This window comes from Lissotriton vulgaris, chromosome 5 (genome assembly GCF_964263255.1).
Source record: "Lissotriton vulgaris chromosome 5, aLisVul1.2, whole genome shotgun sequence".
Taxonomy (NCBI): domain Eukaryota; kingdom Metazoa; phylum Chordata; class Amphibia; order Caudata; family Salamandridae; genus Lissotriton; species Lissotriton vulgaris.
In genome coordinates this window covers 1,103,813,054-1,103,828,812 of record NC_141693.1, presented here as the reverse complement: position 1 = coordinate 1,103,828,812, position 15,759 = coordinate 1,103,813,054, and the positions used below count along the sequence as shown (strand labels likewise).

The 15,759-nt window shown below is 50.1% G+C and overlaps 1 protein-coding gene across 1 annotated transcript in view; it reads right to left on the bottom strand.

Moving 5' to 3' along the window:
* Positions 1-5,459: 5,459 nt before the first annotated feature.
* The window catches only part of PDCD4 (programmed cell death 4), a 572,963-nt gene continuing 562,663 nt past the window's right edge, over positions 5,460-15,759 (bottom strand). Inside the window, exon 12 of the mRNA XM_086922777.1 lies at positions 5,460-6,125. Coding sequence (XP_086778903.1) covers positions 6,065-6,125 — 61 coding nt within the window. The 3' untranslated portion in view covers positions 5,460-6,064. The remainder of the gene's footprint in view (positions 6,126-15,759) is intronic.

Below are 15,759 nucleotides of genomic sequence, written 5' to 3'. Positions count from 1 at the left end.
GTCAGTGTGTCGCAAAAGGAAAACATTCCTATAATCCTCGTGACGATCCTACTCCACATACGTTCACAATGGGGACCCTTGACCTGCTGATAAGAGGGAAGGGCGATCGTGCAACTGAGTGTGTCGTAGGATGTGTGCGCCTGATCATGGCCCAGGGGGTGGGGTGGCTAGGCATACAATAAGGGCAGTAAATGGTATCTCCTGGCTTAGGCGATGGCCTCGGACATGTGTGGTCAGTCGAACTCGGGGGAAGGGGTCATCAAAGGAGTGGTATTCATGCCTGCGTGGACAATCGAGCGCGGAGGGAGGGCTCGTCAATAGAGGGGTATTCATGGAAGGGAAGGAGGTGCTGGTCAGGCGCGGCCGTGACTCTCAAGGACAGGGCTTTGCCAAAGAAGAGGGTTTATGACTTGCTCATATGAGGAGAAGGAGGGGGGGGGTCAGGGTGCATGCAGGGCCAGAGTCGCGCAGAGAGAGAGAGAGAGAGAGAGAGAGAGAGAGAGAGAGAGAGAGAGAGATCTTATGACCTGTATATGAGAGAACAGGGGCAGTCAGATACAACTGGGGGGCTATGTCAGCTGAGGCGAAGGGTGCCTCTTCAAGAGGGAAATGGGGGGGGTTCCTGGGTCAAGCAGGAGGGTTGCCTTTCATAGCAGGGTCGCGCAGAGTGCTGGGTTTCATGGTCTATGTATGTGAGAGTGAGAGAGGGGGGGGGGTGCTCAAATGCGCGCAGGAGGGAAGCCAGTGATTCTAATGAGTGGGCAAGAGGCCAAGGTGCCTAAAATGGCTGTCATGTACATATGGGTACAGGCCTTTGCGGGCTGAGGGATGCAGTCAATGCTTTACAATATTCCATGGTGCGTGCAGGGAGGGGAGTGGGAAAAGGGAAATGAACGTTGCTTATGTACATCAATACTTCTTATTTTCTACAGTACAGCAACACACTGCAGTTCACACTCTGCACAATCAAACCCCACAACCAACCCCAGGCAACAACTTTCCCCAACAAACCCCTTCCTAGTTCCCACCCCGCGAGCACCAGCCCACCCACAGCCGACCTCCCCCAATCTGGTCAGACAGGCCCCAAGAACCCCCCCCATCAACCTCCAATAAGTGTAGTGTTCGACAGTTCAACACTAACCCCTCAGAAAGTAACTCAGCCAAAGGCACCAGGGCAGAGCGCGCCAAAATATAGAGCCACCAACTGTTCCGAAGGAATGACTGATCAGCGCCTCAGTCCGGCCCCACTTGTATAATAGTGCCCTTAGAATAGCAAGCGTAGCAGCCCTCTCCCACCCCTATTGGCCCCCCCAATACTGCCTTAGTTGTCCAGGTTACTTTCCCCCGCTGCCACCACTTCCTTACCAGCAGTGCACGAGGTCTATGTCCGATCAGTGTCTCCACCCCCTACATAACAACCCTAGTGAAGCGAATGTAGGCCTCTTGCGCCTCTGAAAGCCCGGAGTCCTCGCGATGCCAGGGCCAGATGTCTGCCTACTGTGAAGAGTTCCATACCACGCCGTAGTAACCTCTAGTCCTGTTCTTCCAAGTTTGATGTCGAGCCGGCTTCGTCTTCTTCGCCCCGCCGGGCCTCCTTCCTCTCCCGCGTCCAAGTCTTCAGGGACTTATGAAGTTCCTTAGGGTCCGTGAAATAATACGACCTCCCACCGGTGTTTATACGGAGCTTGGCGGGATACAACATCGCATAGTCCAGGCCCAGAGTTCGGAGTTGTTTCTTATATGGCGCAAACTGTCGCCTTTCTTCCTGCACCCTGGCTGTGAAGTCCGGGTAGATGGAGATATCCATTCCCTCATGTTGAAGTTTGCCCTTCTCCCTCGCCACTCGTAAAGCCGTGTCTCTGTCGCGATAGTTAAGTAGCTTCGCGATAATGGGTCGAGGAGGCGCGCCAGGCTTAGGTTGTGGGCCCAACGTGCGGTGCGCCCGTTCCACAATGTACATGGGGGAAAACACCTCCTCACCCAGTAGTAGTTTCAACAGTTTCTCTACGTATAACTCCATCTTTCCCGTTTGTGTAGTTTCCGCCACTCTCGTGATACGGAGGTTGGATCTGCGGGAGCGCGCCTCCAAATCCTCCGTCTTGTCTCGGATCACATGTAGAAGTCTATCGAACTGCTTTCTTTCTTTGTCCCACTCCGTTTGGGCCTCCTCCGCTTCGGTGAGACGGCGCTCCGCCATGTCTAGGCGCTCCGCATGTTTGTCCACACGCTCCGCCATTCGATCCATGCGGTAGGACAGAGCGTCTATCTTGGTGCCCACAGACGCAATGCTATCCTGAATGCCCTTCTCCATTGCAGCTAACATTTCTCGGAGCTCAGTGGATGCCGGGGCTGCCGCCGTGGCTCCTTTCGGCGATGTTTCCGGCACCGCCACCTCCGACCCTTTCGGCCGGCGCCGTTCAAAGGAGAGCTTCCCTTGGGCCGTGTCGTTCTTCCCCATCTCGGTCTCTAACGTGCAGTAATTCAGAGCTGGGGAGCCCCTCTACAGCTGCAGGCCGCTCGTGCAATCTCAGGGTCTCCGTGAGTATTCGAATTACTGCCACCAGGCTCCGGGAGTCCGACGCGCCCAAGATGGCGTCTGCAATGGCGGGCGAAGCCCTTCCTTTCGCTTCAGCAAATCTCACACCCTCATAGCACAGCCTCCAGGCCCTTCATCCTTGTGGCGGTCGCCGACTGGGAAGAGGAGGACGCCTCGGTCAATGACAAGTCCAAACTGCGGTACGTTCCGAGCTCGGCCCGACCACTGTCAGCGCTGAGGCCGCACGTCCGATGACGTCGCCGGCCGCCTCTCCAGGATAGTGCGCGGCTGCCGGCCTATTTCGCCACTGCCGCGCCGCCGGGAACAGCACCTTCGGATGGGTGGGAAGGCTCGCCCGCACTCGGTCCAAAAGTTCTCCAAAGGCAGCTGGGGGTGCCAGCGGATGTTCGAGAGCCCGCTATGGCAAGTACGGCACAATTAAGGATAATTTAACAGGATTATTCCAGGGCTATGCGAGGAGCCGAAGGCTCACGCGTCCGCCATCGACGCCGGCTAGCTCCGCCCCCCCGGCCTTGCAGTACTTTCTAACTTCAGTGAAAAAGGTCACAGCAGGTTCAACTGGCCATATAATAGATGGTGAGTAAGAAGGTTTTCAGGGGGAGCTTTTGTGTCTTGTTCCGATCATTCAGAGGCCTACAAAATATGTAAACTACCACTTTTTTGAAGACATTCATGACCTATCTTAGCGTTTCTAGGATACCAGTGAAGATTCATAGGCTCCATGCCTCTTCAAGGAAAGCTATCACAGGATCTAGTGTAGTCCACTCCTAACAAAGCAGCTGGTTCTCCCACACAGGGGAGCTTTTCTTCAGCTTTTTGCGTCCCTAAGGAAATACAGGAGAACCATCCCACAGACCTTCAGAGAGCACTTTACTTTATTGGGTTCATGTGAACAGCCGGTGACACCTCAAGCTTCATCACAAGTAAGTCTAACACGATTCCTCCTTCTGACATTTCTTTTAGGTCCAGGAATGTTCTGAGAAGGGGGTGGAGTGTATTTTTATCCAGTGCACTTACCTTTAATTTGCAACATTCCCTGGGTTAATCTCTGTTGAATTCCCAACATTACCCCCCCATTTTTCACCACTTCCTGTCTTATCTTCATAGCTTGCCACAAGCCTTTACTCAAAAGAACAAACTTCAGAGTCCCCTCTCAGGTGCTCCAAGTTCTTTCCTAGATCCACCCCTAAGAAAAGGAGGAAACACCCCCTCTTACTAATCTGAGAACAATTTTCCCTTCTGCCGAAAACAGAGGGGAAAGACTTCTGACACTAGAGCTGCTTTATGGCATCTGAGTTCATGTCACAAACAAGGCTTTTGCTCTAGTCCTCTGAGATACAATATGTTCTTACGTTCTTCATCTGAGTCATGCTCACACTCATGGTCCACCCGCCCGATTTGAATGTGTGAGGACTGAAAGTATGTAATCGACGGAGCCTACTTTGGCCTAGCCGGTGATATAGCACTCAGATGAACCGATGGAGTATGGCCAATCAGAGGTTAGCCATCCAACCGCCTGCCTAATTTAGAGTGGGCTATCAGATGGCTTATTTTCTGTCCGTCACCACCAACTAGTGTTGAGGGGCAGTTAAAATTTGTTTTTTTAAGGACCTTCGCAGCATGGAGTCATTCGTTTTTCATTTTTCAAAAATGAACTCACTTTTTTGAGTTTGTTTTAGAAAAAATAAAATCTGTTCAAAAGTTAGAACGGCCACTGTCTTGTTTCACTGACCTGTATGTCAAATCTGTACAACACTGATGGAACCGCAGTGATGGTGGTTCCTGCCAATGTGTAGCATTGTCCGCAGGGCTGCTGGACAACCTAGATTTTGCAAGCAGAGATCTTCTGGGATGGCAGGCACAATACCCTCAGCAATTCCAAAAGAGTACTTCCGTCCAGAAAAATAAAAATCTAAATCAGGATTCAGCTACTAAACTGCAGAATAATGGACAGCATGTGAACTAAAGCAACCTAACGTGAGAGTTGCCCTCGTGGCAGTCTCGAACCCTAAAAGGATCAGCATGCCTGCTTGATCTCCTCTCCAAATCATTTCAGACCTTACTTCCCGATCCCTTCAGCACTGGATAATGTGTCACCTTGCTCTAGAGGTTAACCTACATTGATCATATGTTCCTGTAGGATAAGAATGAGCATGTTGGATTTTTAGAAATATTGACGCATAGAAATGGAAAGCCACTTTTGGAGCCACTTTGGACATTGCCATAGAATTCAATGCCAAAGGGTCAGACAGGGTGGCATATGTGAAGGTTTGGTCTACCGTGGGTGATGTCTGACAGAATACTGCCTTCAAGATGTGCTCCCTAGAGGAAGAATTATACTTGTATTTATATGAAAAGAAAGGAGTAAAAAATATCAACAACATTTTCTGAATGTGGTTTACTGTTCGTGATTGCTGAATCAATGGTTCTTTGCAATACAGGAAGAAAAATACTACAAAGTACTAGCTTTCATTGCTTAGTTATTTACAAAATTAAGGACTGATAATGTAAACAATGCAATTTGATAAAAAAAATAAACACCAAAAAATAAACACCGTATAACTTTGGTACCATGAGAAACTATTATTCATGGTCCTTTATCACTGTTTTCTAGAATACTCAACAGGAATTTCTACACATCACTTTCAGAGCACTGTTATACATTTGACTCCTACTTTTAGCGACTATGGCTAATAGGAACATATTCTGAATTGCAGGAAGAGTAGGCTCCAGGTTTGATGTTGATTCTAGAAAGGAAGACGTGGATTCTAGAATAAAGGGGTTATTGCAGATATAACAAGTAGACGAGGGATCGAGATAGCACATGAAAAGCTATAACTTATGTTATATTTAGATTCTCTATATTAATCCACTCCTGCCAAAAAAAGACACAAACAACTCCTTTTTGCAAGTAAACTGTTTATTTCTGTTCGCATTCTACCAGAACGTATTTAATTTTCCAGTTATTTTGTAGAAAAATAGATGTTCCAGCCACCATATAATCAACAATCAGATCTCTAAGATAAATCGATATGTTCTCTGGAAAGATCAATATATTTGATAAAGTCATCTTGTATTTTAAACAGATAAAATATAGTTACTCCCTAAGCACAGTATTGCAACAGCAGCAGTCAAAATTGGGTTATAGCAACTGAACTTCACCCCCTTGGTAAAGCTTTTTAATAACCAGTGATTTTACTACAAAACACTGTCCTTGAAAGTTTGGAGTGGCATTCAGACTTCAGTAAAGAACATGAAATTATTAGGTCAGAAACATATGGCACTTACAGAGGGGTAGATTATTTAAATACACCACTGACACGTGGTTACTCTTTTCCTATTCACACACCAAATACTAACACATTTCCTTGTTAATTGCGAATTTATAAAACTCTTTCGGAAATTCTTTGTACCCAAAACCAAGTGCCTTCACAAACATGAACCGTGCCAAGTGACGCCTCTAATTCAGTTAGATAACATCGAAAGATGAAAGCGTATTTCCCGTTTTCAGTAGCTCTCTGGTTTGAGACGACCTCCATCTCCTTCGCTTACGAAGCGCTTGCGCCCTCTGTAATTAAAAGAAAAAACATATGAATGTTGCACAATATTCCTCTAATCTGAAATAAACAATACTAGATTCAATGTAAGCAATGTAATCATAGCAGAAACCATTTATTCTAAAGTGTTAGAAATGCCATGGCACTCTCAGCACACGGACAAAAGAAATGCCTTAACCCTTATTTGACATTGCCATAATGTGCACATATTGGATCATGCTATAATAATGCAATGACCTTGTTTTACAGCACTTTCACCACATATATGCTCCTCAGTGTTTATAAGTCAAATATTTAGAAACTGTCGTTAAGAAAATGGTAAGTTAATTAGTCAATGAATGGAACATTGCTTCAAAAAGGATTCGTGTTTGTTGTCATTCACAGGCTAAACACCAGCCCCAAAAAAGATAACTGATAGGGCTTGGACAAATCCATTTCCTTTTCCTATACATCAAAGCTTCATCAGGGTAGTAAGCGTTGGTTTCTTAACTGTAATTCCAGTTCACTTTCAGGGGAATCTTCATTGTAATCATAAGCACTGAATAGTCCCGTCCACTTTGCGGGGATCTCGGAGCACTTTTCCATAGTATGTCATCTAAGTGTAGTTGATCGCCTTTCTTCAGGAATGACAGTAGAAACACTTACGAACATTATGCAGCCAATAAGGAAGGCTACAATAGCAATTTTTTTCAGATTGTACATAAAAAAGGGTAAAGAAACCCATATATATGTATATTTAATGCCAAATACTTTCATAGAAAGCTTAAACCTCTTTCACAAACCTTTTCTGTAAAAGTAGAGAGATGAAGGATATATGGACAGTGTAGCCCTATAGGCTGCCATTGTGTACGTATAAAAACAGCGCCCGTGCCTTTAATGGCCCAGAACCCACCAGTATCCCATCATGCCCAGCACGTGGCATTTGCTTCCGTTCTTTTTGACGAGATATAGCAGCGACAGATAGGTCCAATAGTCGCCTATGACATTTCCACCGGGGAGGCGGGAGGGTTGCTTATGACTTCAATGGAAATTCACCTGAGAGGAAACTGGGATTACAGGTAAGAAACCATGCCTTCACTCTCAGGGGATCTCCATTGATGGTCATAAGAATTGAAAAGAGTAGCAAGCCCATCCCAACCAACAACAGAAGAAAAGACAAAGGAATGACCAAACAACCAGATCAAGCAAATACATTCCTCATGGAGGCCTGTCCTACTTGAGCATCTGTTCTAGTGTCCGATTCCAAACAATAATGTTTGGTAAACATGCAAATAGATATCCATGTAGCGGTTTTGCAAATTTGAGCTATATGGACATCTGTAATCAAAGCAGCAGCAGCTGCTATCTACCTAGTAGAATGAGCTTTAGGTCTAGCAGACAAATTCTTATTAGCTTTTTCGTAGCATAACAGGATGCTACATACCATCCACTGGGAGATGGACTGTTTGTATGTGGCTAGATCTGTACGGACTGGACCATAGAATACAAATAATTGGTCCAATTTTGCAATTGTCCAGATAAAAGTTTAAGTCTCACCTAATGTCTAGGGAATTTTGAGTTCTTTCAGCAGGTGTGGCAGGATGTTGAAAGAAACTTGGTAAGGAAATCATCTGGTTGACTTAAAACTCCAAAATAACTTAAGTAAGGAATTTTGGGTAAGTCCTCTTCACTACCTTGTTGGAGTGAAAAACGGTGTATGGTCGGTGAAAACACAAAACCTGGATTTTACTAACCCTATGTGTTGATGTGATAGCTACGAGAAAAGCAGTTTTCCTTGAGAGATGTTGCAAGAACGATTTGTGATGGGTTGAAAACGGTCCTGCATGAGGTGTGAGAGAACTATATTGAGCTCCCAGGAAGGAGAAGTATGCCTAATGGGAGGGAAAACCCTTTTCAACCCTTAAAAAAAAAAATCCTTGATAAAGGGAATTTACGATAAAAGAGGTTTGTGAAGGACATTTTCTGCAGGCAGTAAGAGCTGCTAGATGAACTTTTATGGAAGAGAATTGTAATCCAAATTTTGCCAAATCAAGTAAGTATGGATGAATGATCTCTTCTTGACACGTTGTTGGGTCCACGTTCTAATTAGAACACCAAGTACAACACCTCTTCTATTTGAATGAACAGGCTGAACGAGCTGTCAGTCCTTTAGCCTCCTCGAGAGTGATCATGCATTCTTGCGGAAGGTTCAGGTGTTCATACTTAACTAGCTTAAGAGCCATGCTGCCAAATTCAAGGAGAGATTGGGCGGAACCATCTGGCCTCTGTATTTTGTTAGATCTGGTCTGCATGGCAGCTTGAAATGTGGATCCACAGGTTTCTGGCCATCAGCCACTTCCAAATTACCTGGCCTCGTGGGATAAAGGTCTGGACCTCATTCTACCCTGCTTGTTGAGGTAGTATATGGCTGTCATGTTGTCAGGCTGAACAAGCAGGCATTAAGTCTTGAATGACGAGAGAAAAGCTTTCAATACCAGGTGAACTGTGGGGGATCTTGATAAGACTGATGTGGTAGGTCATCTCTCTAGGAGACCATGTTCCCTAGATCTGGAGTTGATCCACGTGTGCTCCTCATCCTAGTAATAAGGCATCTGTTACTATGCTCTGATGAAATGGCATCCCTTGAAGCAGATTCATGAGAGTGCACCACCATTTCAGAGACGGTTGCATGGGGGGAAGGAGGGGAGAGTGTGGGTTCCTGTCCTCGCAACTGCCCGTGAGTTGGTCCCACTGATCCTCAAGACATTCCTGAAGAGGAAACATGTGGAGTCTGGCATTTGGAGTTCGAAAGATATATGAAGCCATTGAACCAAGGAGCGATGACACTGTCCTCACTGTGGGGTGAGAGGCTTTCATGAGTGAGTGACACACTCTTGCTTGACTGATGTCGATAGAGACCGCAAATAATGCAGTGTCTGAACAGTAGAAGACGTGGACTTCTTGCGATTGGAATGAAGCCCTGATGTTTGGAGGAAACGGCTTGCCCACTGCTAATGCAGATGAGCTTCCTGAGGAGTCGACACCTTAATCAGCTAATCGTCTAGGTAGGGGTAGAAGAAAACTTGATGTTTTCTGGGCAGCTACCACTGCCATACAGTTTGAAATGTTCTGGGGGCTGATTTGAGGCCAAACAGAAGCCCTTTGTACTGGTAATGGTCATGACCCGCGGCGGCCCTCAAGAATCTGTGATACTTCTTGGCTATTGGTATATGAAAGTACGCATCTTGGAGGTCTATCAAGCAAAACCAGTGTCCCTGGTGTAACCGTGAATAGATCTGATGCAGTGCCAGCATTCAAAACTTTTCTAATCTAATCCACTTGTTAGTCAGTTTTTTTTTTTTTTTTTTTTTGAAAAACCTTTATTTATAGAAAAAGTACACCGCTATTCAGCCGTACATCCCGGAGGCCAGGCAGCATTAAGATAGCACAGAAAGTCGTGTACACAACAACACGCAGAAGCAATCAGGTTTAATTTTTATAATGAGGAACAATATAGGAACCTAAAGAAAGGGAAGGGCCTCAAGAGGCCACGAAAAGGAAGTGCCGGAGCACAGAGGAGTTAGGAAGAAGAAAAAGTAAGAAGAGAAGTGGCCGAGGACAGAGCAAGCATAGTAAAGGGGCACCGTGGGAGGGGGCCGGGGGCCGCACATCCAACTCAACTCAGGTATATATGTGCAGCACGAGAGTACGATGGGGGGCTCTCACTTCAGGATGACCTGCCTGGAATCACGGGAAGGGTAGCATTCTATGGGGAGGGTGGGACGTCCACCTCCGGGTCAGGCGGGGGTTCACATAAATCGCCCCGGTAAGAGTTCCAGGCGCCCCACACAGATCTCCACGCTCTGGGCTTGCCCCTGGCCACATACACCGTTTTCTCCCGCACCATGCACCAGTCCATGTTATTCATCCAGAGGGTAAGGGACGGGGGTGCGGGCGCACCCCATTTCTGGGCAATGTCCCTCTTGGCCACCATATTACCTAAGGTTACCCACCGAGTCTGGGCTACACTGTAGTCATTCGGACACCACACATTGAGGAGGCAACGGCGAGCCTCGGCTGGCAGGGCCACACCCGTCACCTCCTCCATCACATCATGCACACGCTTCCAATATCGGGCCACACCAGGACACTCCCAGAGAACGTGGAGGAAGGTGGCCAGCAGACCGCAACCCCGCCGACACAGGCCATCCGTGGAAAGCCCCATATGAATGAGCCTGGGGCCGGTAACATATACCCTATGAAGGATTTTCAGCTGGACCAGACGTAGTCTCGCCGATATGGCCACCTCCCTGGGAGAAGACGCCGCCGACTGCCATTCCTCATCATCCAGTTCTATACCGTCATTCACCCAGTGCATTCGTAACCGTTCAAGCAAGTCCACCCTCACGTTGATCAGCTTCTTGTAGGTCAAGGAAATGGCACTGTCCGGCATATGGCCGTCCAGTACCCGATCCTCCAGGGGGGAAGATTCAGGGATGGCGTCACCGTCAGTGACGTGAGGGGAGAGGGCGTGACTAAGCTGGGCGTGTCGGAAAAATTCCGTCGGCGCCAGCTGGTATTCGTGCTGCATCGAGGCAAACGATTTAATGCCGCCCCGCACAATCATGTCACCCACCTTAGAAATGCCTATGGTGTCCCACCGGTCAAACCCTTTGGTCTTCCACAACTTCCCCAGCACGTCGGAATCATACAGGGGAGTAGCCAAAGTGATCTTATCCTTCCAGCCAAGGGTATCCGTCACCGTGCGCCATACACGTACCATCGTTCTGGTTGGGCCCGTCAATCGACGGTCCAACGACCTAGAGTAGAGAGCTCTGTAGTAGTTGCCGTCCCCAACCAGCCAGCGATCCATAGCATAGCCCGGACTAACCGCTGGGCCATAAAAGCCATGGTTGATCGCCGCAAGCTGGGATGCCCAGTAATATCTTCGCATGTCCGGTAGCGCTATCCCACCGTCATAGCAGGGAATAGTCAGCTTAGGCAACGATATCCTCGGCCGTCCATCCCACAGCAGCGTCCTCTGCAGGGACTCGATCGCACCAAAATATTTGGCAGGAATCGGATCCTGCGAGTTCTGCAGGGCATAGAGAAAGCGGGGTAGCGCCATCATCTTAAACAGTGCCGCCCTACCCATCAGGGAGATAGGCAGCTTTTTCCAGATCTCGACATCCCTCTTCAGGCGCTCCAACGGTGGCAAAAGATTGTGCGTGTAGCGGGCACGCGGGTCTAGCGACACGTAGATGCCCAAGTACCGGAAGCCCTGTTGGGCTACCTGAATCGAGCACCCACGGGGGAGGCGCGGGGTATCTCCACGCACCGTGTATAGGGAGGATTTGGACCAATTGATCACTAACCCCGAGTACGACCCAAAGACTCCCAGTAGGTCGAAGACCACGATGAGCGAGCGACAGGGAGAGGTAAGGTAAAGAAGGATGTCGTCCGCGTAAAGCGACACTCGATCCTCGAAGCCAGGCGACCACTTAATGCCCGAAACATCGGGGTGTGTTCTAATCCTTGCTGCCAGGGGCTCCAGCGCTAGCGCAAACAGGAGCGGCGAAAGCGGGCAGCCCTGTCTGGTACCTCTGTGCAGCGTGAAAGAAGCCGAGAGTCTACCGTTAACTGCGACATTAGCCAGCGGAGCAGAATATAGCAGCCGGACCCATCCAATATAGGAAGGCCCGAAGCCCAGCTTAGCTAGAACAGCCCACAGGTAACTCCACTCGAGGGAGTCGAAAGCCATGGTAGCGTCAAGGGAAGCCAGAACCGCCGGGTCACGGAGCAAGTGAGCACGTGCCAGTACAGCGTGGAGTCTCCTCAGGTTAAGCGCCGTGTTCCGGTGTGGGATGAACCCAGACTGGTCCGGATGAACCAGGTCCGAGATCACTCCCACCAGCCGGTTGGCCAGCAGTTTCGCTAGGATTTTGGGTTCCGCATTTAACAATGAGATAGGTCGGTAAGACCGGGGCAAGTTCCGGGGCTTCCCTTCTTTGTGGATCACCACTACGGTGGCTAATCTCTGATCTGGGGGGAGTTCACCCCGTTCACGGGCCTCGAGGAACATTTTGCGCAGCGGTGTGGCCAGCGCTTCAGCCCTTAATTTATACAGCTCCACCGGGATACCATTCGGTCCCGGCGCCTTACCGGACCGTAACGAGCGAATCGCCAGGGCAACCTCATCGTCAGACAGGTCTCGGTCCATGTCCTCCCGGTCAAGATCCGATAGACAGGGGAGGTCAATATCCTCCAAATAGGAGGCCGAAGCGGACTCCGGGAGAGAGGTAGCAGAGGTGTAGACCCCCGCGTAGTATCCAGCGAAGGACTCGGCTATGGCCGCCGGGTCCGTCAAAGTCAGGCCGTCCTCACCCACCAGCTCCGGGACCACCCGGGACGCCAACTCCCTCTTGTCCAACCAGGCCAGGAGCTTCCCAGCCTTATCACCGGAATCGTAGATCCTTCCCTGCTGTTCCCTACTCAAGGCCTTAGCTGCATCAGTAGCCGTGGCTCGGAGTTCGGATTGCTTAAGCGAGAGGGCATGGACCAAATCGGGCGACGGGCCCAGCTCCAGCTGTGCGTTTAAGTCTGCAAGTTCAGACTCCAGTCGTACCACTTCTACATCGCGGCGGCGGCGCGCCTCCGCAATCAGGGAGAAGGCCTCGCCACGGAGAACAGCTTTAAAGGCCTCCCACAATGTAACGGCTGAGGCCACGGAGCCAGCATTCTCAGCAAAGTACCGGTCCATAGCCTTGGCCAGGAGAGCTCGAGTCTTCGGATCACGAAAATACCACGGGTTGATGGGGGCCACCCGCGAAGACGCCGGGACCCGAAAGTCAAATGAGATCCAAACTGGGGAGTGGTCCGAGATACCCCGGGCCAGTAGGCGCGCGGTGGAAACGGACTGCGCCTGGGCCGCCGGGGCCAGGACGTAGTCCAGCCTGGAGAAGCTGCCATGAGCTCCCGAGAGAAAAGAATACTGTCGCTGTGTAGGGTGGAGCAAACGCCAGCAGTCAACCATCCCCATGGAACATACAAAATCAGACATCCAAGACTGGGAAGGGCGAAGATCCCTGGGAGGAAAACGGTCCAGTTCCCCTGAGACAACTGAGTTGAAGTCCCCACCCACCAACAGCAGTCCCTCGGGGAGACCTAAAATGGCGCCCCCCAAGTCCCTGAATGTGGTGTCCTGTAACCCCGGGGGTACGTAAACTGAAACTAAAACTAGCGTGCGGCCCTCCCATCTGCCCACCAAAGCCACGTATCTACCCCTATCATCAGCCAGCACAGACTCCACCTCCAACGGAAGAGACGCACGCACCATTATGCCCACCCCCCTAGAGCCCGAGGAGAAGCCTGCATGAGCCACCATTTTGTATCCCCGTCTATTCAAGGCCCGGCAAGCATGACCCACTAAGTGAGTCTCCTGTAGAAACACAACATCTGGAGAGCACCGTTTAATCATTTGCAAAACTACACCCCTCTTAATACGATCTCCCAACCCGTTAACATTCCAGCTCAGCAAATGCAGCAGTCTACCCCCCATCGTCAAGGACTCTCCGCGTCCCCCCCCCCACCACCCACATCAGTGCCCAGTTCATCGGTACAACAGGACGTATACACCTCAGCCAGGAGAAAGAATCAAACAAAGAGAGAATAAAACACCACACATCCCAACTACCCCCCACCCTGCACCCCTGCATCAGACTAAAATCCACCCCAACTAGCAGTGTGCCTGTCGCCCCTAAAACTAACCTACAAAAAGCCCAAGAAGGAGAAAGGAGGCATCCCATCCCCTCCCGTCACCCCCCATATCAGTAGCAGAATGAGTCAATATAAAAACCAATGTCTAAAGTCGAGACACCTCACGGCTCCCCGCTTCTCGGAAGAGAACTAGTCACGAAATCACTCCTGTGCAGCCGCTCCTCCGGTGGCATCCTCCGTCCGATCGGTAGATTCAGATCGTTCCTGGGGTAGGGTGTCAAGCCAGTGTCCCGCGTCTTCAGGAAATTCGAAGAAGAAAGTCCGGTGGTCGCGTTCAATTCGAAGCTTAGCAGGATACAGCATCGAGTACCGCAGGCCCACTTCCCTGAGTCTTCTCTTCACCCCGGCAAAACTCTGCCGCTGTTTCTGGACGGCCTGGGTGAAGTCTGGGAAAAAGTTTACTTCCGAGTTCTGGAAATGGAGCGGGCCTGCGGCCCTCGACGCCTGTAGAATGGCGTCCCTGTCCCTATAATTGAACAGCCTCGCAATGATAGGACGTGGGGTTGTTCCCGACTTGGGCGGTCCACCAGGAACCCTGTGGGCCCTCTCTACCGAGAAGAACTTACTCAGGCCCCCCGGTTGCAAGCACTTGACCACCAGGTCCTCCACAAACAGTTCAGTAGAGTCCTCCTCAGCTTTTTCCGGCACTCCGGTGATACGGACATTCTGGCGACGCGCGCGGCCTTCGAACTCATCCAGCCGGCGCGCCAGTACTCCATTAGCCTGCCTCAAAGTGCGCACTTCGGTCTGGATGTCTGAGACATCAGTGGTCAGGCTGGATGTTTTAAGGTCCAAGGACTTCACCCGGTCGTTGGTTTTCCCAAGGTCCGTCCTGATGAGATTCAGGTCGATTTTCAGGGAGTCGACCTTGCTGGATAGCTCCTCGCGAAGTGTGTGCATCTCTGCCCTCATCCCCGATATCGCTCCCATAACGTCCCTGAGCGTTAATTCGGAGTCATCCGGCGACTCATCTCTCCTCGGGTCGTTTGATCGGACCACCTGTCCAGGCGATCCCTTAGATTGGGAGAAGCGCTCGGGAATCGTAGACTGGGATTGGGACGGCTTCCGATTGATCCGTTGAGTCTTGCCCGCATCCGAGCCGCCCTTGCCCGCCATGTTGTCGACCACAGGACAGAGGGGGGGGGGGGGGGGACACCGGGGCAAGAAAGTCCAGCGAGGTAGTACCAGTGCACACAGCTCGGAATCCGGGATACAAAATCAGGATCAGCCAGCAAGGCGATCAGAGCCCAGGTGAACCTCTCGGGCAGGAGAAGCGCTGGCAGGGAGGAACTCCGTATGGACACCGCTACGATCCACCCTGGCACAAGCGATGCAGGGAGGAGCCGCCGGGATCGTCGACACAACTGTGGCTAGGAGTGCCCGATTTTCAATCCGAGAACGGGGGCCGCATCAGGCCCGGCTCGGCGACCGATTCCCACCACCGTGGGACAGGATAGGCTGCAGGATTAATTCGGGAGACCGGGAGGTCTTCGGAGCTCCGAGCTCACGCGGCCATCTTGGTTGGCAGCGAAGCTCCTCCCCTCTGTTAGTCAGTTTTAAATCAAAAATGGGTCTGAACTAGTTTCTGGGATTTTTCTTTTTCACCAGAAAATATTAGGAATAAATGCCTGTTTCCCGTTATTTGGGAGGAACCGTCTCCATTGCATGCTTCTGCAGAAGAATGTCAACTTCTGAACACAGAATCTTTAGATGGTGGTTAGATGGTTTTGGTGGAATATTCGGTGCAGGATTGGTGAACCTGAGACAATACCCATTCCGAACAATATTTATTACCCAGGAGTCTTTTGTGATGGATTGCCACTCGGTCAGAAAATGGGAAATACTTCCCACTTCCAGAGTGAGTAATGGAGGGGGGAGGGGGAGGGAGTA